Source organism: Ahaetulla prasina, chromosome 4, assembly GCF_028640845.1.
Source record: "Ahaetulla prasina isolate Xishuangbanna chromosome 4, ASM2864084v1, whole genome shotgun sequence".
NCBI classification, from domain to species: domain Eukaryota; kingdom Metazoa; phylum Chordata; class Lepidosauria; order Squamata; family Colubridae; genus Ahaetulla; species Ahaetulla prasina.
This window is the reverse complement of record NC_080542.1, coordinates 53,251,775-53,274,284: the sequence shown is the minus strand read 5'-3', so window position 1 is coordinate 53,274,284 and position 22,510 is coordinate 53,251,775. Positions and strand designations below refer to the sequence as shown.

At 35.0% G+C, this 22,510-nt stretch overlaps 1 protein-coding gene across 7 annotated transcripts in view; it reads left to right on the top strand.

Moving 5' to 3' along the window:
- Positions 1-22,510, top strand: part of TANC2 (tetratricopeptide repeat, ankyrin repeat and coiled-coil containing 2) — a 329,859-nt gene that overhangs the window by 284,951 nt on the left and 22,398 nt on the right. For all 7 annotated transcript variants that reach the window (XM_058179549.1, XM_058179546.1, XM_058179545.1 and 4 more), the window contains 6 exons: positions 652-785; positions 11,558-11,681; positions 15,461-15,636; positions 16,717-16,849; positions 18,212-18,303; positions 22,330-22,476. In XM_058179549.1, the coding sequence (XP_058035532.1) occupies positions 652-785; positions 11,558-11,681; positions 15,461-15,636; positions 16,717-16,849; positions 18,212-18,303; positions 22,330-22,476 (806 nt within the window). The remainder of the gene's footprint in view (positions 1-651; positions 786-11,557; positions 11,682-15,460; positions 15,637-16,716; positions 16,850-18,211; positions 18,304-22,329; positions 22,477-22,510) is intronic.

Sequence of the window (22,510 nt, the reverse complement as noted above, 5' to 3'; positions counted from 1 at the left end):
TATTGCAATAGGTCTCTCTTTATTTAAATTCTTCATCAATAATACTGCATTGAATTGCAGTACTAGGAGAAATAGATCCATTTTTGAGGGGATGATGAAATTATTATGCAGTGTTCCTTTATGTCTCATAATTTTATATCATAGAAACTACATTGTATTCTAATATATACATGAGAAAAGTTTTGGGAATGTTTAAAAACAAAGAATTATCTTAGTTTTAAAACTATTTTTATGGATAAAATAACATAATCTTATTAGCTTTTATGGTTGTAGAAAAATAACTTTTTCTGTTTACTCCAACAAATGAGCTCTAATTCCAGTCTAGAAGTATTTTTATGTACATATACAAACTATCAAATTACATAGAGTTCTACATGTAGCAGAATTGAAGAACAACTCTAATTATCAGCAGTGCCAAGGAATGGAAATTCTTGCAAAGGGACAAAGCTAAATACATTTATTAAAGTAAGAAGTATTACTCATTCTCCAGAAGTTGCTTCTAACAAGCTAGTCTTTGAAAAGTTTTGGAAACTATAGCCAGAAACCATTCCATTTTCCTTTCTTTCCTTCTTTTTTTCAATTTCAGTTCTTCTTAAAGTAGATTGAGAGTCTGTAATCATTTTTTTTCTAATCAGTCTTTTATCTCTTCAGCTCTAACTGCTGCAGCAGGAAGAGGGAAGTTGGATGTTTGCCGTCTGCTTCTAGAGCAAGGAGCAGCTGTAGCCCAGCCCAACCGACGAGGGATTGTTCCTTTATTCAGTGCCGTTAGGCAAGGCCATTGGCAGGTAACAGAATAAGAGGGAGGGAAAAGCTGTTCCCTACTGTATTGTGATACAGCTGTACTGCTGTAATAACATGTATACTCTGTATATTTTGGGGACCACATTTGTTATTTTCATCAGCCAGAGTATGTGAGCCTCTTGTTAGTAAGAGTAACATGAGAAAACTGCAGGGACTTGCCCAGTTAGTCTCCAAGAATTATACATGATTAAAAGGAAGGGGGGGAAATAAGGAAGTTTTAGGCATGTTGGAATATCCTGGAGACCTTGAGGCCATTTTTGATAAATTGGCATTCATTGCTATAGGATTTTTTAAAGGACATAGGTAAATTTATTCATTTATTCATTCATTCATTCATTTGAAGGTAATGGGCTCTGTCTTCTTATTTGTTATTTGTTTACCACATTGCCATCTTTATTTTAAAAAGGATATTTCTCTTCCTTTTTTAAAAAAAAAGGCTATTAAACATTTTAGTGAGAAACATTTTAGAGAGATAAGCAAAAGAGGCAAAAAAACCCCAAAAAACATACCTCAAATAAAGTGAGTTAAAAAGCACAAGTGAGTAAACAAAATATAAAATATCTTAGTATTATATACCTCTAGTATCTCATTAATCATGAATATTTGAATATATTATAATATTTTAAGAAACTAAGGCTTTCAGGATAGATGAATCACCCAATAAATCTATAAGCCATAATAGCCTGAGATTGAAAATCTGTTCTGATTAAAATATCCCATTAAATTGAAATATAGACTGTATACTGAAATTTTTTAAGGAATGATACAAATTGAGATATTTAACTGTAGTGGAATGGTTTCCACTTTGTATTAAATTCCATAACAGATTTACTTTTAAGGTACAAAGTTATTTTAGAAGTATAAAAACTTAGTCCTGCAACTTAGTAAATTATTTGTTCGAAGAAACAATTTTCCAATAAGAAACATGTAATATCTATGAAACAGTTAACTTATACAGAGCTAATTCTGTATACATTGAGCGAATAAAACTGAAGTGATGTTTCAATGGTAAAAAACCCCATTTTTCTTTATTGTTCATAATATAATCTTCTTATATTAAAATTCCCATTTTTGCATCTCTATTACTACATTCAAATTCTCCATCCATTTAATCATGCAATCTTTTATTTGTTTGGATTATGAGTTTTACCACCAATAATTTATGAAGCAAGCCTAACTCAGATTCAAAATTATATATTATGAGGTTTTTGAATTAAGTCAAGTCTCTCAATATTCCCCCTTGTTTTTATAATTGTTTTAGTGCTGTTCTATTTATTTGAAGATACTGAAATCACCCAGATAAACTAAATTATTCTAAGACAAAACTTTCAAAAGATTTCATCATTCTCCTATTAAGAGATTAAGATTACAGTCTATTTAATTATTAATTTACCATGAAGAATTTTTTTTTTATTTTTTTTTAGTATTTGCCTCTTTATGGCAGTAGACATTTAAGAACAACTTGGGAAGTATGAGAAAATCTGGACACTTTTTTCTTTTATTTTTCATAGACATTCATGATTTTCTACATATTGTTTATTTCTGTTTACACAAATAGCTTTCAGTTGATTCAGACCACATGGAAGTCTTGACCCTTCTGTAGAAGCAACCAACTTCTATACAATTGTTTATGAAACACATTTTAAGCAACTAGCATGCTTGGATTTCAAATGTGCTAATCCATCTCACTTAAATCTTGTAAAATTCAAAATATAACCCTTGGACTATTATTGGATCATTATAGGTAGTGCTCAGGCAATTCTGGCAGCCACAGTTGCTATTATAACTCAGGACTGCGCACATTAAGAGAGGACCCCACATGTCCATAATATGACCATAAGGCATTGGGTTATATGTTCACTCTAATTGCTTCAAATCATTCAGTAATATATACTCCTGTTTTTCTGTGGCTTTTTCTCTCTAATGCCAGAGAGATAAACAAATCTATCAAAAATACCTGACTAGTACCCTATACTATAATGAATCATCAGAACTTAATTCATTTGAAAGAAGTTATTTAGTTCCTGATAACATTTTAATATCCTTATGTAATTATAGTATTTCATGAAATCTCTATCTCTTTGATCTGGAAGTTCCTTGCATTAGTCTTATAATTATTGGATTTTGATCTATATATTATTCAGAATATAACTTGAGGCAATTGTTACTTTTCCAGATTCAGTATGAAAATGTCTTATAATACATTTTTCTTATTCATCTTGGATTTCTTTTTCTAGCATCTATGGTAAATTTTTATTTGTATATAATTGATAGTGTTAAAGGTTTTGTCACAGAAGGTAAACTGTCCCACCTAAAGTTTCCTTCTTCAATTAACTGATGATGATTTTTTTCAGTACCAATGAGGTTACAGATGTTTTGAGATTGCACCCAGGGGGCCTATTTGATACTACCTTTGTTTTCTTTGGGCACAGTTGTTCTACTTCTATTTACAGATCTTTGTATTTTTTTTTATTCTTCTGTCTCCAGGTACCGCAGCAGCCTTTTTTTTTTTAATCCACAGTTTTTAATGTTGTCTGTTTAATGCTAAAAAATCCAGAGCACTATAGCTTTTTTCTTTTCTACTATTTTACCTATTATGGTCCCACCAGTGTTCACAGCAAGTTACATTTGTTGCAGATATTATAATGCATCATTGTTGCTACTTTGTTTTTACTTTGTATTATTTTAGTCCATCTGTAAAATCTTGCAGCGGCTAACTATTTGGTGCACTGTTTCTTCAGCTTGTGCTTGCTACTCCATTTTAATAAAAGTAATTCCAAGTGTGGCACATTCAGCGGGACAGGAGTCATTCTGTACAAGCAGTATTGCAGGGTCCTTTCATCTGAAGTGGTACAGGGCTTCCTGCCTGATCAGGGGGTTGGGCTAGAAGACCTCCAAGGTCCCGTCCAGCTCTATTATTCTATTACTCTATTCTGCTGTATGCACTTTGCAGCTGGCTGAACTCTTATATTAGGTAATTCTATGGCTTCATCTTCAGAGTGATGGCAACTGTTTGCTGATTACTGGCCTATCCAATCTCTCTGCCTGCACAGATAGCAGTCCATCTGGTTGTACTGGGGCTGGCTGCTTTTGTCTGTGGGCACTTCTAGAAGTGGCTCTGTCTGCTTATCATTGGGGTCCTCCAAAGAGTCCACCATGATAATCTGTGTAAGTGGACAATGTTGAGCAGCGATTCCATTTTAGATACTGTTTTTCTATACAGTTTCAGATCATCTATGTAAAGGAGAGAGCCTGGCAAAAAATTTTCATGTTTGCCTGACTTATTCAGTACTGTTGACAGAGGAATCAGTGCAATAATAAATAGTAATGGTGATGGTGAATTTCCATGAAAGATGCCCTCCTTGAAATTAACCACTCCTAGTCTGTTACCATTTCCATGAAAGACAACTTTATCTTTCATTCTGCCATTGATATTTGCACAAAGCATCTGATGTCTGTATTGACTAGGTGCTTGATTGTCCAATCACATGAAAGGGAATCAAATACCTTCACATAATCAGTCTATGCTACATTCAAGTTGATCTTCCTTCTCTTGCAGTTTTCCAAAATCATTTTGCCAATTAGGAGCTGATCTTTTGCTCCTCTGCTGTTTGCATGATGTCCTTTCTGTTTGGGTAGCTAGATGCTGTTGGACTGCATCAGCTACCACATCAGTTAGCAGTCTGAAAGTTGCAGGTAAGCAGGTAATTGGCCTGTAGTTTCCTAGTGCCATCTCTTTTATTGGGTCTTTCATTATCAGGTAGGTTTTACCAGATGTTAAGCAATCTTCAATTTTACCTCTTAATTTAATAATTATTAATTCAATAATTCTTGATGAGAGCATATGCACCAAAGACAAATTCCTTGTGTGTCCAATCATACAAAGTTGACTTTGTATATAATATACAAATGGATGAAGACTATTGGTTGACATAGTGTAAGCCGCCCTGAGTCTTCGGAGAAGGGCGGGATATAAATGCAAATTAAAAAAACCACTTGGCCAATAAATAATTCTATTCTATTCTATTCTATTCTATTCTATTCTATTCTATTCTATTCTATTCTATTCTATTCTATTCAATAATTTTTTGGCAATGAGTGAGTGTAGATCAATCAGGCGTCTCAACCCAAAACTATAAAGTTCATCTTCACCTGAAACTGAGCTTTCATGCTTTTTCTCCACCATTTCTGCTGTTATTACAAGTTCAGCTTCTTTTATTGTTCTTATCCACCTCTTGTTTCCAAATTGCAACCTTGTGCTCTTTGGAATTGTCTGATAACTGCATCTAGAATTGCACTATTTCTTCTTTGTCAAGTGCTCTTTGTCAAGTTCATTGCAGAATCTCCATTGATGGATTGGCAGAAATATTTCTGATTATCTGAATTAAGAATAATTCCAAATGTCCAATCTGCAATTCTTAATTTCTTTATTCTGCTCTACTTCAGATGATAATTTATCATATGCATCATTAGTATTTACCTTAAAAGAATTGAATTTTACTTCTATATCTTCATTTCCTGAATTATATTAAAGAGTTTATCTTCTATTGTATGAAACCCATCTGTAAGGAATGCTTAATAGAATAGAGTAGAATAGAATCTTTAGTGATATACTAAAGTTATTTGACCATATTAAAATAGAAAAACTAATACAAATATACAAATAAATACAAAAAAGACAATAGGACATGTTCATAATAATTTATTACCCCTACAGTTAACCACAATTTTATCTGAACATTTTGTTCTGTTCAAAATGGCCTTTGATAGAAAGAGTGCAATCTTGCTATTAATATGCAAGTTTGTTCCATGCAAAATATTACTAGATTTTGAATATACTCAACTCTGCCCTTATGGCTGGAGTTGGGATAGATTTATTCATCCTCAGAGATATTTCAAAAGTAGACTGTATCTATTTCACTATATCTACTACTGTGGGCAAGAACCCTTTAGAAGAAATGGGGTAGACCTCATAGTCAATAGAACAATGGGAAAAGCATATGGAGATACAGTCTCAAAAACGACCGAATGATCTTGATTTGAATCCAAGGCAAACCAGCATCAAGTAATCCAAATGTATATCCCAACCACTGATTAGGAAGAAGCTGAAGTTAACTATGATTCTATGAAGACCTATATCACTTCTATAACTAATACCAAAAAAGATATATAGAATTGGAATACTAAAATAGGAAGTTAAGAGATAACTAGAATAACAGGCAAATTTGGCCTTGGAGTACAGAGTATTTGGCCTTGGAGTACAACTCTACAGGTAGACATCACCAGATGGTCAATACCAAACTCGGATTCATTATGTACTTTGCAGCCAAAGATTGAGAAGCTCTATACAATCGGTAAAAACAAGATCCGGGGATGACTATGGCTTACATCATAAGCTTCTTATTTTAAAAAATCTGAGTTAAGTTGAAGAAAGTAGGGAAAGCTACTAGGTTATTCAAGTATGGCCTAAATTATATCCCTTATGAATATGCAGTGGAGATGATGAATATATTTAAGGGATTAGATTTGGTAGTAGCGTTCCTGAAGAACTATGGATGAAGATTCTAACATTGTGTAGGAGGCAGCGATTAAAACCATCCAAAGAAAAAAGAAAAGCAAGAAAGTAAAGTGGTTGTCTGATGAGCCTTACAAATAGCTGAGTAGAGAAGGATAGCTAAAGGAAAAGGGGAAAAATATAGCCAACTGAATACAAATTTCCAGAGAATAGCAAGGAGAGAGAAGAAGGCCTTCTTAAATGAACAGTGCAAAGAAGTAGAGAAGATAATAGAATGGGAAACACCAGAGATCTCTTCAAGAAAATTGGAGATATTAAGGGAACCTTCCATGCAACGTTGAGCACAATAAAGAATTAAAATGGGAGACCTAACAGAAGTAGAAGAGATTAAGAAGTGGTGGCAAGAATACACAGAAGAACTATACAAGGAAGACCTAAATGTCCCTAATAACAATGGGTATGATTGCTGATCTCAGACTAGACATCCTGGAGTGTGAAATTAAATGGGCCTTGGGAAGTGTTTCCAACAACAAAGCTTGTATTCCAGCTGAGCTATTTAAAATCCTAAAAGATAATGCCATTAAAGGACTGCAATCAATATACCAGCAAATTTGGAAAACTCGCCACAGGATTGGAAAATTTTAGTTTATGTTCCAGTTCCAAAAAAGGGCACTGTCAAAAAATGTTCAAATTCTATACAGTTGTGCTCATTTCACATGCTAGCAAGGTCATGGTCAAAATCCTACAAGCTAGAGTTCAGCAGTATGTAAACCGAGGACTACCAGAGGTATAAACTGTGTTTCGAGGAGACAGAGGAACTAGAACTGGATTGTGGAGACAGCAAAGGAGTTGCAGAAAAACATCTGCCTCATTGCCTACACTAAAGCCTTTGATTGTGTAGGTCACAATAAGCTGTTGCAAGTTCATAAAGGGATAGGAATACTAGACCACCTTACCTTTCTTCTGAGAAAAAACTGATTAGTTCAAAATAGGGAAAGGAGCATGACAAGGCTGCATATTGTAATCCTGCTTATTTAACTAATATGCAAAGTACATCATTTGAAATTTCAGGGTGGATGAATCACAAGAAGGAATTAAGATTGCCAGGAGAAATATCAGCCACTTTGGATATGCAGAGTTTGGTTTGGCAGCAGTGGCATGTGTGAAAAGAGGGAATCTCCCAGCTATTGCATTCTGCCGACCTGCTCGCCCACCCACCAACCTGGCTCTCCCTCCACTGGGAAGTCTCTGACCATCACCATGCTCTGTGCTCTGTGCTCACCTCCTGGCTCTCACTCTGGCTGCCCATGGCGAGTTGAGTTACTCAGTGTTGAGTTACTCTACAATGACTTGGTAGCGGTCAGCTAGCAGAAATGACTTGGCAGTGGTGAGCTGGCTGCACTGAGCCGGCTATGCCGAGTTATCCTAGATCCTGATCCATGGGTCAAAAAGAGTTGGATACGACTATGCAACTGAACAACAACCTTTTATTTCAGTAAGTCAGCATTTATATATCCTCACAGTTCTGCACTATATGTGATCATTGGGTCTGTTTTGGTGTTATATATCTTTATGATTGGAATTAGAGAACCCACATAACTATGGTTGGTGAATTATCTTATGGCATTGACACACACTGTAGCCCTTAAAAATTCTTCTTAAAATGAGGCAACCAGGAACCTATTTCTGTGAAAGCCAGTCCTAAGTATAAGTAGAGTTTGACTTGTATACATTCCCTATCTAGGCCCTAATTACACCTAGTCCACCTCTACCTGAAAAAAACTAATTTAGTTTTCCACTTATTGTATTCTCATCGCTACCTAGATATAAGTTATAAATAGCATATCATATGTATAAAGCAGGATGTTTACATATCTTAAGGCAGCAATCACCAACTGGTGGTTGGTGAATCACTGGTGGTCCGTGAGAAAATGTTGGTGGTCTGCAGAAAAATTATTTGCATTTTTTATATTGAACTAAATCAGCGGTCCTCAAACTATAGCCCCTGGCCTGGATATATGCAATAAACATTTGTGTTGCTGCAGAGAGTCTCCCCCTTTGGGGTCTTTTTGTGTGGGTTGGAAGGGGGCAGAAATTCCGATTTGGGGTCTGCTTCAGCCTCCTGATGTGGGGCTTTGGGCAAAGGCTGGAGGGAAGTGCCGCTGGTGGCGAAGAGCCAGAGGGCCTTGTTCCAATGGGGTTGCATTATGGCCTGGAATTGGCTGACCATCTCAGCCCGCTGAGCCTCCAGGCGCCGGTACCTGGCCTCGCATTCCCGCAGGTCTTCCCTCTGCTTGGAAAGCTTATGCTCGTAGTCTTTAGTGAGGTGCTTCTGTTGAGCCTCCTTCTCGGTTAGATCCAATTTGAACTGAGCCAGCTGTTTTGCCAACTCTTTCTCTGCTTAGCTCCAACAACTGCTTAAGTTGTTGCCTTAAGGAGCCCAGGTGGGGAGGCGAGGACTGGCTGGCAGGGGAGGGGCGAGTAGGTCCATAAGTTTCCTTCCACATGTAGGCAGGTATAGGAATGTCCAAGGAGAACCTACATTCCCATGTGACTGAGTGCCAGAGAAAGGCTAATTCTTTGTTTACAAGAGAGAAGACAAATAGTGAGACTTCTTAACACCTGATAGTTTTGTTGTATTCTTGTCTAAATGAAAGTATGGTAATGTAATTATCATTTGATGGATGGTTCCCTGCTAAACACATAGCTATTCTTTTTCTTATTTAAGTCAAACCAGTGAGGGGTCTTTATCTGGGACCTTCTGGGGATGCCTTTTCTGTTAAGAATTTTCTTAATCCTACATTTTGCTTTTCATAGGCTGTAAGTGCAGCTGTATCTTTGGAAGGTGAAGTCACTATGTTTACCAGAATCTGGATTTGATATTTCATATATTCAGTCAAAGCCCTCACATCCACTCTGGCACATTTTATCCTGGTGGACCTCTAGATCAGGTGTCCCCAATCTCGGGGCCACAGTCCATTACCAAGCTGTGGCCTATTCACAACCGGGCCATGTGAGTGGTAAGCTGGCACACATACACACACAATTCAACTTGTGCAAACAGTGAGCCAGTGTGTAATGCATGCAGCTCAACCTGTGAAAATTGAGCTGCGTATGCATGAAAACCGGCCAGACACACGGCCCAATTCCCCTCTCTCCCCCAGCTAGGCCACCAAACTGCAAAGGCTGGAGACCGCTGCTCCAGATAATGTAAATCACATGTATCAATTTGATGTGCAGTCTGAGTGCTTGCAGAATTTAATAGCAACTGATTGATGGTCGCTATTTCTCTTATGTAAAAAGAACACAATTGCGTTGTAGAAGCCGAAATTCTTTGTGATGAAAGAAAAGTACAGAGGAATCAAGCTGTATTTCCTCCATCTTTGATTCTTCCTTATTATTCCTACTCATTTTGGAAAAATAATATTTTATTCTATGCCCAGAATTTCTATTTATTAAATTAAAACAAAATTGAAAATGTTAAAAATAGGCAATATTAAAACAACATAAAATTCAGTGATATTTAAAACAAAATATGTAATAGCCAACTACTAATGTATGAGAAGAAAAATAACCATAAACAAGCATTCAATATTATTTTTAACAAATATCAAACAATTACCTGTAATTCACACATAATATTACATTTGATTGCCATTCAAAATATTCTCTATGTTGGAACTCTTTTATAGTTGAAAAAATAATAAAACAAATTGGCAAATGTATATTAGATCAAAGCATACAAAATAGTAAGGGCCAGAAATATACAATATATTACCAAATTAATAAAGTTTTTGAATGTACAATTACATTCAGAAAAAAAATACATCAAAACCAGGGGTGGGTTCTACTTACCTGTACTACCGGTTCACAATGGAAGCATGTACTGATCACCCATGATGAAATTGTGGCGGGTGGGTGGTACCTCCTGACGGTTTTACTACCAGTTCTATAGAACCAGACCAGACCGGGAACTACCCACCACTGATCAAAACAATATTTTAAATTTCTCAAAAAAAAAAGAAAAAAAAGAATGGTACTATTAAGTCTTTACTATGCTAATTTGACTCTTTTTCAACAGTTCACTTTACAAATAAAAACATTAGTTCTGTGATAAGTTAAAACAAGATCAATAAGCTTATTAAATAGTAAGAAAACCTGAAAGAAACAAGAAACGTAAATATATTTTCATAAATCCTTATGTTGGAGTTTCCTCATTTGGTTGAAGAAACAATATTAGAAAAAGTTATCTACTTGAAAATAGGGTACACTGGTTGAAGCAAAATATATTTAAATAAAAAAACAAATAGTAATATTCAGAGACAAATAAATCAAAATTAATAACATTATTAGGCATACAGACGATTTAAAAACAATTAGATTTGTATTTATGATCAAGGTAAGTTTCACTTTGATTTTTTTATATAGAAAGAGAATCAAAAACAAAAAAAGTAATCCTTACTGTGTTGGTAAAATAACTGTTCTTTCAGTTATTGTCCTTCTAATTAAAAGTTGCAATTCTAAATATTAATAAAACAAAGATGGTAAGGTGTTAAGCGGGGAAAAAAACCCTTCCAAAATCAATATAGAAAGTTAGTATGATATAGAAGAAATATCATCTGAAATATAAAAGAATCATAAATCTAAACAAAGGAATTTCAGTGGAGAAGGATTGGGGAGGGGGTTCAAGAGATTCAGCCAATGAAAAAATATTTAAATTAAACCTTAAGATCTATCATAGGTCTGTCTAATCAGCAATAAACTACAATCATTACAAAAGCATTAAACATTTACAAACCTCTGGGCTCACCGGCTCAGAATAGCTCCCACAAAAAATTGCTCTTCTGCTAGATTCTTGAACTTAACTGCTTAGAATACATCCTTCTACAATTAGGAAGAAGGTCAGACTCTGGGCTGTAGATTCTGGTAGCTCCTAGTAACTGCCATCTTGAAATTTATTTTGAATTGTTTGGTCTTTCTGTGTTTCAGTTAAGAAGCATTTAATTTATTTTTGAGTCACAGAAACGTAAGGTATCATGCAAGAATGAGATGGGATATATCCCATAGATTTTTTTTGTTACATTGCCTTGCCTGTGGGTTCCTCCACCCGCTCCAGAAAAAAGTTAATTGCAGCCAACAGCCATTAAAAGATTGTCATTCTTAGCAAAAGAATCCATGATACTTCTGACATGATATTTGTGTAGGTGGTTTGTACCCAGTGTATTCTTTATGTGTTTTCAGATTGTCGATCTCTTGCTCACCCATGGTGCAGATGTTAATATGGCAGATAAACAAGGTCGGACTCCTCTAATGATGGCAGCTTCAGAGGGGCATTTGGGTACTGTGGAGTTCTTATTGGGACAAGGTTAGTATTGAAAAATTGTAAGATTAAGACCAAATCTTCCCGAATGCAAATCTTCCCATTTTTATAAATAGTTTTGTTCATTCTTTGATTCTGTACCACATCATTCATGTGCAATAGAATAGAGATATGATCAAATGAGCAGAAGAGTTTATTTCAAAGTCAAAAGATTTTCATTGCAGTTGGGAACTGCCTTATTTTGGAAATATTTTGGAAATATTTTGGATATTTTTTTAAAAAACTTTTCAACAATTTATTTTAATTTACAACACATACCTATGTGTTTCACAAAATCCCATCTATTCACTGCATCAATGTAGAAACTCTCTTATTTTTATTTTTGTGATCACCTGCTACTCCAAATGTAGATCACCCTGGTTGAATATTGTTATCCAGGAGGTTAGATTATCAGTAATAATTTGTATTGAAAGTCGGGAGCCACAGTGGCTTTCTGGTCTTAGATTTTACAAGAAAGGATGTAAAAACACCCTTTGTTATATTGTATTAATCTTCTGTGGGATAAAGATCTCTCATCATCTAATCTCCTAATCATCTCTAATTTACATGATGCCCATCTCTTAATAAGGTAACTGTGGGCAGCTTACCCCCTTCCCCCCCAAAAGCCACCCTCTCAAATAGCTGTAAGATAATATCAAATTTAAACATAGCTGAAACACCTCACAGAACTGCTAACAGAATAGAAACAAAACAAAAATACAAGATCACACTAACATCATGTCCCTTTGAGAAAAAAAGCCTATACCTTCAAAGTCTTCCAGAAGCCCAACCAGATTTCCAGAACTCAGAGGGGAGGCTGTTCTATATGGCAGGACCAATGATATAGGAGGCACACAATAATAAGTGATAATATGTTAGAGAGTGGACCTGTAGTATGTTTGTTTTGCAAGTTCTGATATAGAAAATGTAGGGCTTAGTATGGTGTAATTAAGGATGAGTTTAGACCCAGGCTATTAGTTTCTATTCTTTTGCAGTATTCTTTTTAGAAATCTGACATTTAAGGAAACGTTTGATAGGAAATAAATAATAGGATTTTAAGGATAGCAGGCAGAGGAAGGAATAATGTTGAAAGAGAGATTGGTAACCACAGGAACATGGGGAGATCATGTGTGCTGCCCCTATCACCACATTCTAGTTTAGTTATTTCCCCAATCCTGGATGTTTGAATGATTTAACTGATAAGTGTCTAGGGAACATATACCAGCCATTCTCTTAGGAGTAGTCCAAGATTCCATGACAAGCATGGAGTTCTCCCAAATAATGTCCAGTCCCACTAATATAGAAGATAAATGCTTGGCTTGATTTTTTTGCTCAGGACAGGATGATAGTAATTTATGGAGATTGCAGTATATAGCTCTTTTAAAATGAACAAATAAATGGATGCCAAGGCAAAGGCAACAACCAGTATGGCCCCAGCCCTATGCCCAAGCTTGAATTCTGATTGAAAACATAATCCATTTCTTCTAGTATGCTCTGTAGATGACCAGTGAGCATAATCTGAATAACTGCAGAGATTAAAGCAGACGACCTTAATGGGGAGAGGGAGAATCTATTACCGGAGAATCTATTACAAGTCAACAAGGAAATAAAAATTATTTAAGCCTAGATGAGGGGAAACTGTATGGAACTATCTTAGACAAATACACCCTGAATTCATTCAAATTTTAAAAAGGAGAAAGAGAAGCACATGCTATCTTGCAACTTTCTGGGACTATAGCCATTCTTAATAAAAAGTAGTTTTAGGCACATATTTTATCTGTTTCTTGTTTACAATAGAGACAGCAATAATATCCAAGAGTAGTTGAATTCTGGGAAGTAATTGAATTCTTTTAAATATGTAGGAAATGTCACTTCCTAAAGCAAAGCAGTGGCACAGTGGCTAAGATGCTGAACTTCTCGATCTAAAGGTCGGCAGTTCAGCTGTTCAAATCCCTAGTACTGCATAATGGGGTGAGCTCCCGTTACGTCTCCCAGCTTCTGCCAACCTAGCAGTTCAAAAGCACGTAAAAAATGCAAGTGGAAAAATAGGGACCACCTTCGGTGGGAAGGTAACGGTGTTCTGTGCACCTTTGGCGTTTAGTCATGCCGGCCACATGACCACCGAGACGTCTTCTGACAGCGCTGTCTCTTTGGCTTTGAAACAGAGATGACTCCCCCTAGAGTCAGGAATGACTAGCACATATGTGCAAGGGGAACCTTTACTTTACCTAAAGCAAAGCATTGATAATCACCTAGAACCAGCCCATCGTATATACATACACACATACACACACACTCCATTTCCCCCCCAAAAAAACAGGGGAAATATTGTTTTTTTTAATGAATCCAAGTCACAAGTAGCTGAAGGATACCAGAGACAACCCTGCTTCCTTGGAGTCCACAGGCAAAACTGAATTCCAGGTAATATAGCACAATGATGTTCCAGCCATTAGATGGACTCTACTCCCTCCAAGAGCCCATCAAAAGACTGGTGAATTTGATTTACTTTTATCAGTAAAGAATTCTGCCAACAGAAGCTACACGTGATCTCTGCTCAGAGGGGGTGCTTGCTAGCTTAAACAAGACCATTGAATAGCACTTCATTGATGCAGTAAGAGAGGAAAAGTGTGCTATATCTGTTTTATTGCCATGATGTAGGCTCAGATTTGAATTTTCCCCATTTTCACTTCTCGTGTTTCCAAACCAGCATTCCAGGTGTTGTTGTTTTTTTTGTTTCATCTGTCTAAAATCTGCAATAAAAAAGCAGCCATTCAAATTTTTATACAGAGGGAAAGCACTCAAAAACAATTTCCCATAACCTCAGGTTGTTTAGAAAATACAATTATGTATACTGTAAAATCACTGAGACTCTCACCAGACATTTCCAGAATCGATCTGAATTCATAAGGCACCTGAGATCAACCTTTGTAATGTCAGTTTACCTCACAAAGATAATGAGCAACAGTCAATTTCATCAGCCTTGAGTCATTTCAATGAATAGAATAGAATAGAATAGAATAGAATAGAATAGAATAGAATAGAATAGAATAGAATAGAATAGAATTCTTTATTGGCCAAGTGTGATTGGACACACAAGGAATTTGTCTTGGAGTACATAAAAGAAAAATGGTCCTATAAATGGACTAAACTATTTTTACCAGGATTGGGAAATTATATAATCATGGCACAGGGCTAGTTATAATGTTGTCCAGATCTAAACGATAGTACATTAGCTCCAAGGCACTGATAAGGTCTAGGTATAATCATTTAAGTGTATCTTGTCTGGAGTTTCTTGGAGCAAACGCATATAATTATGGTGGCCATGAAATCTTTAGCTCTTCCCAACCTACTCTCTAAAGTGTGACGGTTGAAGTCATCAATGCCAGCAAGAGGGGCATTTCAACACACCGTGGTTGACCAATTAAGCAACTTGGGCAGAGATTCTTTTGGGCACAAGAGTCAACAGATAACTTCGTCTCATTCTTAAGGAATGAGCAAAAATGCAGAAGAACGTTACAAGAATTTTGTTCCAACATACAGTAAAAAAATTGTGAAGCCATTTTCTGACCATAAAATACTCTACAAGCTACTCCAGCAAGCTATTTGGTAACATTTTTTCTCTACAGTATCTAGCAAGCTAATATAAGCAGTACTTCTTGTAAAAGACATACATACATTCCTAAATTATTATAACACCAAACCTTTATGAAAGATTGCTACAAGAATGAGGTGTAAATCATTTTACCTTGTGCAAGCACTTAAGTAGCTTTGCTTTTTTCATCCAGGCTCCTCAATTTCCTTAATGGACAAAGAAGGACTAACTGCTCTTAGCTGGGCTTGCCTAAAAGGTCATCTTTCGGTAGTGCGAGCTTTGGTAGAGAGTGGAGCTGCTACAGACCACGCTGACAAAAATGGGCGTACTCCATTGGATTTAGCAGCTTTTTATGGAGATGCAGAGGTGGTAAGTTATGATTATTTTTATTGTTTGTTTATTATTCTATAAGAGATAATAATTCATTTCATTTCTTTATCACAGCCACCGATTCATATGACATACAGACACAGCCATAATATTGGTACCTCTCCACTTTCAATTCAAATAATCTAAGTTTGCAGTAGAATAAACTGAAACTAGCAAGTAAAATGGCATGCCCCATTCTTTATTTCATAGTTCGTACCATGGAAAAAATGGACTATGTAATCCAATATTTTCAGCTGCATCTTATAAAATGTAAAGGGGAATTGAAACCTATGACACCTTTATCAATCTTTCATATTTAATTTAATATGTAGAGTTAATTGGGTTACTGTCTTCTCAGACCACATAAATGGTCAGTATTGAACAGCTTATATGCCCTTTAAATGTTAACTTCAACATTGGATCGGAGGGCTAAAAAACAGGAGCCACCATGAAGTTACATTGTCAACAATAAGCCTTGATGACTCCTACGATACTTCAAGTATGTTGTAAACTCCAGCTTTCTGCGCCATTTGGGATTTTTGTGCAACAGGTTGGCCAGTCTGACAAACTGGTCCAGCTTGTCATATTCTTCCAATTGATATCAGAAGAGACATCAATCTTAGTGATATATTTAAACCTGTATTTAGAAATATAGCTTACAACATATATACAAAGAAATCTAATAAATACAAAAGCCAAGGCACTTCACATTTTATCCTCAACCATACATACAGTGATCTCTATGACTAACAACCTAGCCTTAATGTCTATGGGAAAAGCCAGATTTTTCAGCTTTCCAGAAAGTCAACAAGATCAGGACCATCTGGATAACTAGGGAAAGTGTTTCACCAGGCAGGCACTATTACAAAGAAGGCATGTTTTTTGGATTCTGCAAGGCATTAATATTTTACTGATAAGACTAGGAGCACATCCATCCTAGCAGTCCAAAATCTGGCCTTATATCATGTAAGACTTTAAAGAAGATAACCAGCATTCTATGAATCTGAAACCTCAGCTTAATCACATAACAACATTGATCTTTTCTGGATGATGCTGACTCAGTTATTTGTTTATTTATAGGTTCAATTCCTGGTGGATCATGGTGCCATGATTGAGCATGTGGATTACAGTGGGATGCGCCCCCTCGATAGGGCAGTGGGCTGCCGCAATACTTCTGTTGTAGTTACTCTCTTGAAGAAAGGAGCCAAGATAGGTAGGAAGGACACAAAGGGAATAATCTATCTTTCATATCTTTCTTGAATATGAAAACACAGTATACTCCTGTGATATAGGCATAGCCAGTTTCAATATGCAGATGCTCAGCATTTCCATATGTGAGGATTGCAGTAGTGAATTCATTACTTAGCTCTTACAAATTAAAGCAAGGTCCTTGTCTAAAAATGAAAATCTAAACAGCTGTGTTATGCTGGTATGCTGCCTACCCTACTCTGTAGGTATTTCTAGATTTGAGCATTATCTGCATATGCCTTTGTCTCTTAATTCTTGCATCACAAAATTTGCTGCTGCTTTGCTGCCTGCCTCTCACTGCTGCTTTTTCTTTTTTTAAAAATTCACCTTCATCCATTTTTTCTCCCTGTCCCACAACTTTGTGTTTTCCTCCTATCTTCCCCCCCATCCCCCACATACCCCAAAGGCTGTCAGACACTACCAAGTCGTCCAAGAGGTATAATTCACTGCTGTCATCATCAAACTTGGTGGTCTAACAGCTCCGCCTTTTCTCTTCTACAGTTTTGCCTGCCTATGTTCCATTCCCCACTTTTAATTTTTCTTACCTTCAAATAATTTTCTTTTCTTACTGCTGCAGAGAATAACTTGAATGCAAGACTAAAGTCACTTAAAATGCTGCAAAATATGTAAAACATTGCAAATTTGTTTTCACTGAGTCTTCTGAAATGCTTTTCTTGATGATAACAACTACAGAAGCTGATAATTTACTGAGGAAAATACTCATTCTGAAATGATTTGTTTGTTTATTGTTTTTGTTTTTGAAGACCAATATAAAACTGGACTTTTGAACTGCATCAGAAGAATGCACTTTTACAGATTGAATTTGAATCTGTAGTTTGAATTGAATTTTTTTCCCCAGAAACTGAAGTTTTAAAAGCTTTTCACACGGTGACACAAATATTGACACAGAAAATTTCAGATATATATCTGTATCAGATTTTGCATTGCACATCAGTTAATTTATGTATAATGATATAGATATTAATTTTAATTCTAGTTAATATTAGACTAGTTCTTACTCATTTTTCTATAGTGTTTTCTTGGTAATGCCACTAAGTAAATATTCTTTCTTCAAAAATGACTCAAGGATTTATGACTTGTTCTAAAATTAATTTAATTATAATATTACAAAGTATATATCTTATTCACTTACATCTACAAACCCAACCTTTTTGTTGGGACAAAGTTGCTTCTGAATTGACTGTACCAAGTTGTTCTCTCCATCAGAAATTATCTGCCCAGGATGTTTTCCCATTTTAGCTTTCCTCCACTGCCACCTTTTGCATTGTATGAGTTTTTTACCCATCATGCATCCTGTACACTACAGGTCCAGCAACATGGGCAATGGCCACTTCCAAACCAGACATCATGGTCATCCTGTTGAGCAAATTGATGGAGGAGGGAGACATGTTTTACAAGGTAGGATGAAAACTGTGATTTTATATTTAATAATCGAGCTTTGTGTTAAAAAAGAAACATTTTTTATTCTTTGTTTATAGACGAATGAAAATATATATCAGAAATCTTCAGAAATTTTAATTCATAACATAAGCAGTTCTGGCAATATTTTGAACTGTTAAATAAACTACAATTCCCTAATTACAAAGCTAAAAAGATACACTTATAGCCTAAATTTAGAACAATATATGTAAGTTTATGTATGTATATATGTATTTAAACATTTATATAATTATCATCATCATTTTAGCCATTGTCTATCTACTGCAGAATGAAGGCCTCTTCCACATGTTTCCAACACTAAGTTAAACACTACCTTTGCAGATTTGATGACCCATAAAATTTTCTGTGATCACTGGAACAAAATACATTATTTGATAAAATGCAAAGGGTATTTTGATTGTCCATGGTATCTATGACAGTTACTCTATGATAAATTGTCCAATCTGAGCAAAAGAGAATGTTTGAATTCTCTAATACCTAATATAACTCTCTGGGACTCAGGTAGTTTTCTTTATTCTGAGAGTTAAGATTGGCATATATTTTATTTATGAAAAAAATAAAATTCAATGCAAGTTGTATATAGTTCAGGCTGAAGTTATGCACAGACATAATAGTCTTTATATCTAATCATAATTAAATCATAAAGTTCAGACTGTGAAATTCTCTCTACTAATTTTAATTTCTTATTTTTCCTTCTCTGCAAACCATAATCATAATTTAAACAACTATGACTAAAATTTTCTTTTGTTCTTTTCCTGGGGAAAAATCAGTGCTATAATCATTCATCCTTTTATAATTTTCAGGCTGCATTATTGTACTGTACACTGTGTGGACCTGCTTGTAGAAACATCAGTTAGCCTGGTATGCCACTGTGAGAATCTTACTTGCACTTGCAAGACAGACCATATTGTATGAATTTGATCTCAGTCTGATCATTCCCAGTTTGTTTCTATGATGAAGTTTCTGATTTTGTCCTTTAAACTCTGTTAGACTGGAGCGTCTCAATAATTACATCCTCCCAATTGCTTAAGAATGTTGCTCCATTTCTGCAGACTTTATTGCTGCCATCTTCTGATTTCTCCTTTTGACAAGATGCTTCCTGGTGAGGATTAAGGAAGAGATACTTTTCATTTGTGACTTCCAGATTAGAGAACAGTCTCCCTTACGGGATAAATTTTCTTATAAAATACACTGAATATATTTTCAATCATGATTCTTAATCAATTTGCTTCCACTGCTCCTTTTAAAAATGGTGTTGATAAGATGTTTTATTATGTTGTATAATGTAATTTAGTAAATACTCTTATAATTAAATAAACCAGATTCCTATCCTAATCATTATTTCAAGCTAGTTAATAAACATTACTTATAAGAAAATCTGATTAGCACTGATATTTTATTGCCAGTACAAGTCTTTAATCATATTTAAAGTTCTTAGGAGAAGAATATAAACTATCATTTACATTAAGAAGAGTGAGACTGAAGTAGCGTGAATGACTTTAGGCTGTTTGTTGTCCTATTGTAATAAAGTTGTGAAAATTAGAATCATTCTATAATTATTTCTATTTTTAGGCCATTTCTCTGTAAGTGCTAGTGAGTGACCTCTAAAATCATTCAGCCATTTTAAAGCTATGTAAAACCTATTATCGTATTTTATTTCAGGATCTCTAATTCTTTTTAAAAGTGCTTTTATTATGAATGCTCAAATAGAATAATGGTTAAAACACTTGCCTTGTAAACAGAAGATTGTGAGTTCAAAACTAAATAGAAACTTCTTTTTTAATTACTATTTTTCCCCACAAGCTTTCTTTTTATTCCATGTTCTTTGGAGAAAAAAAGAAGTCTTAATAGCATACTCCTTTAGGGTTTTTGCAGTCACCTAAAGCAGGGGTCTCCAACCTTAGTAACTTTAAGTTTGTGGACTTCAACTCCCAAAGTTCCCAGAGCTTTGGGAGTTTAAGTCCACAAGCCTTAAAGTTACTAAGGTTTGAGATCCCTGACCTAAAGTATAAAAATTTCACCATTTGCAAGCTGTGGGTAAAATCTTTCACTTCAGGTGATTGCAAAAATGATTAAATGATACACTGCTGAACCTCAATAAAGCAAACAAATAAGAGTACAGGGAAAATAAGAATCTCATAGAAAGTTTACAACTCTTATATATTACAACGTATTATTTTTCATTTGTTAAAAATATTGTAATAATTTTAATTTCTAATGGATTTAATATTGTTATTTTTACATAATTGAATAAAACATTTTCTTGAATGCATCAATTTTAATTTTTAATATGGCGAATATTGACAAATGTAATTCATACAAATGAAAGCTCTTTTGGGCTCTTCCTCTGTAATTTTTTAAAATTGGGTCCAGAAATCATAACTTTTAAGAAATATGGTTTAGAAGATGTTATCAGTCCTGTTCTAGAATGTTATAAAGAAACATGCAATTAAAGCATTTAAATTGCCTCCCAGCAATCGTCAGGAAACAGTTTTAAAAGATCTTATGCTCTGCCTTTATTCATAATGGTTTTCTCCTGAATCCTTATGACCTACTTATTTACCTTCTATATTTCTCATCGTTCTACTATAGGATTTCTCTAACTATTTTCATGTTTAAAAAAATAATTCCTCATTACTGAAGTTTTCCCTAGGACCCATGAGGAGTTCAGTTTACATTCTTTCTCTCCCAATATTTCTCATAAGCATGGCTGATGTTCCATTTTCTTATGAGAACTAATCCCACATACTTAAATCATGTTAGCTAACTCACTATTCCATATTGTACTACAAATAATTCAAACCCACAGGTAGTCCTTGACTTAGGACTGGAACTTGTGTTGCTAAATTATCCAGTCCTTAAATGAATTATCACATTATCACACCTATTTTATGACCTTTTTTCTATTATCATTAAGTTAATCATGTGGTCATTAAGCAAATACAGGTTCCCCCCATTGAGTTTACTTGCCAGAAGTTGATTAGGAAGGTTGTAAATCATGTATTCCTGGGGTGTTGCAATTGTTGTAACTACACGCTGGCTGAATCACAGTCTCGTAACTGCAGAGATGCTGCAGTGGTCATAAGTGCAAGGACAAATTGTAAGTCACTTTTTTCAGCACCGTCATGGCTTTGAGTGGTTGCTAATAATGGTTATAATTCAAGGACTAACTGTAGTTATACATTAGTCCTTTTATTATATCAACCTGGCCTCTTTTCCTGTATTTAAATCTTGCTTTGAAATTGAACTTTCATTAAGTCTCACTAAGAGAATGATTCAATAAAGATCTTGGGTAAGGAATCTTGCCATTTCTGAACTGCAGGGAAATCATAGTCCAGTATGAAGATGTAATGCGTCAAACAAAAAATATTCTTCATGGTAAGTGCCCAATATTCCATTTTCTCCACAGAAATAGTAGTTGTTGCTTTTTTTCCCTGCTGATCCATTTGTCTATTAATTAATTCACCTTTTTGTGAAAAACAAATAAAAAATTCATAATTGAAGACTGTATAACAAGAGAATATCCACTGCATCTTAAATCATAGGCCAGAAGAGATTATTAGGCAATTTTACATGTCTGTTAGGCACATGATTTTGGTTAGAGTGAAGTATATGCTAAATAATGAAAATTATTGGAAGTTATTGCTTATTCTGTCTTATTTTCCTTACTTCCTTACATGATACTTTCTTAATATGTACATTGTTTAATCATTCAACTAAACGTATCTCTTAGCAAATTGATTCTCCAATAAAGCAAGAAATATAAAGGTATGCAGAAAAAGAATCTGAATTGTTTGTAAATACAGAGCTTCTTTTAATGATCATCAAATTGATAAAAATCATTCTCTAAGGAGAATAACTGATATTCCTTGTTTATTTCTAGAACCTTTTACAGGCACATTCAGTTTCTTGATCCACAGTATAACTTACAAAAGTCAGATAAAAAAAACTGAATGGTACATTTACTGTTTGACATTTTATTAGAAAGGGAAAGTGAAAGAAGCTGCCCAACGGTATCAGTATGCTTTGAAGAAGTTTCCCCGAGAAGGGTTTGGAGAAGATCTAAAAACTTTCCGGGAACTGAAGGTGTCACTCCTTCTCAACTTATCACGCTGTCGGAGGAAAATGAATGTAAGTGCCCTCCTTCTTACAGCTTACTCCTGAA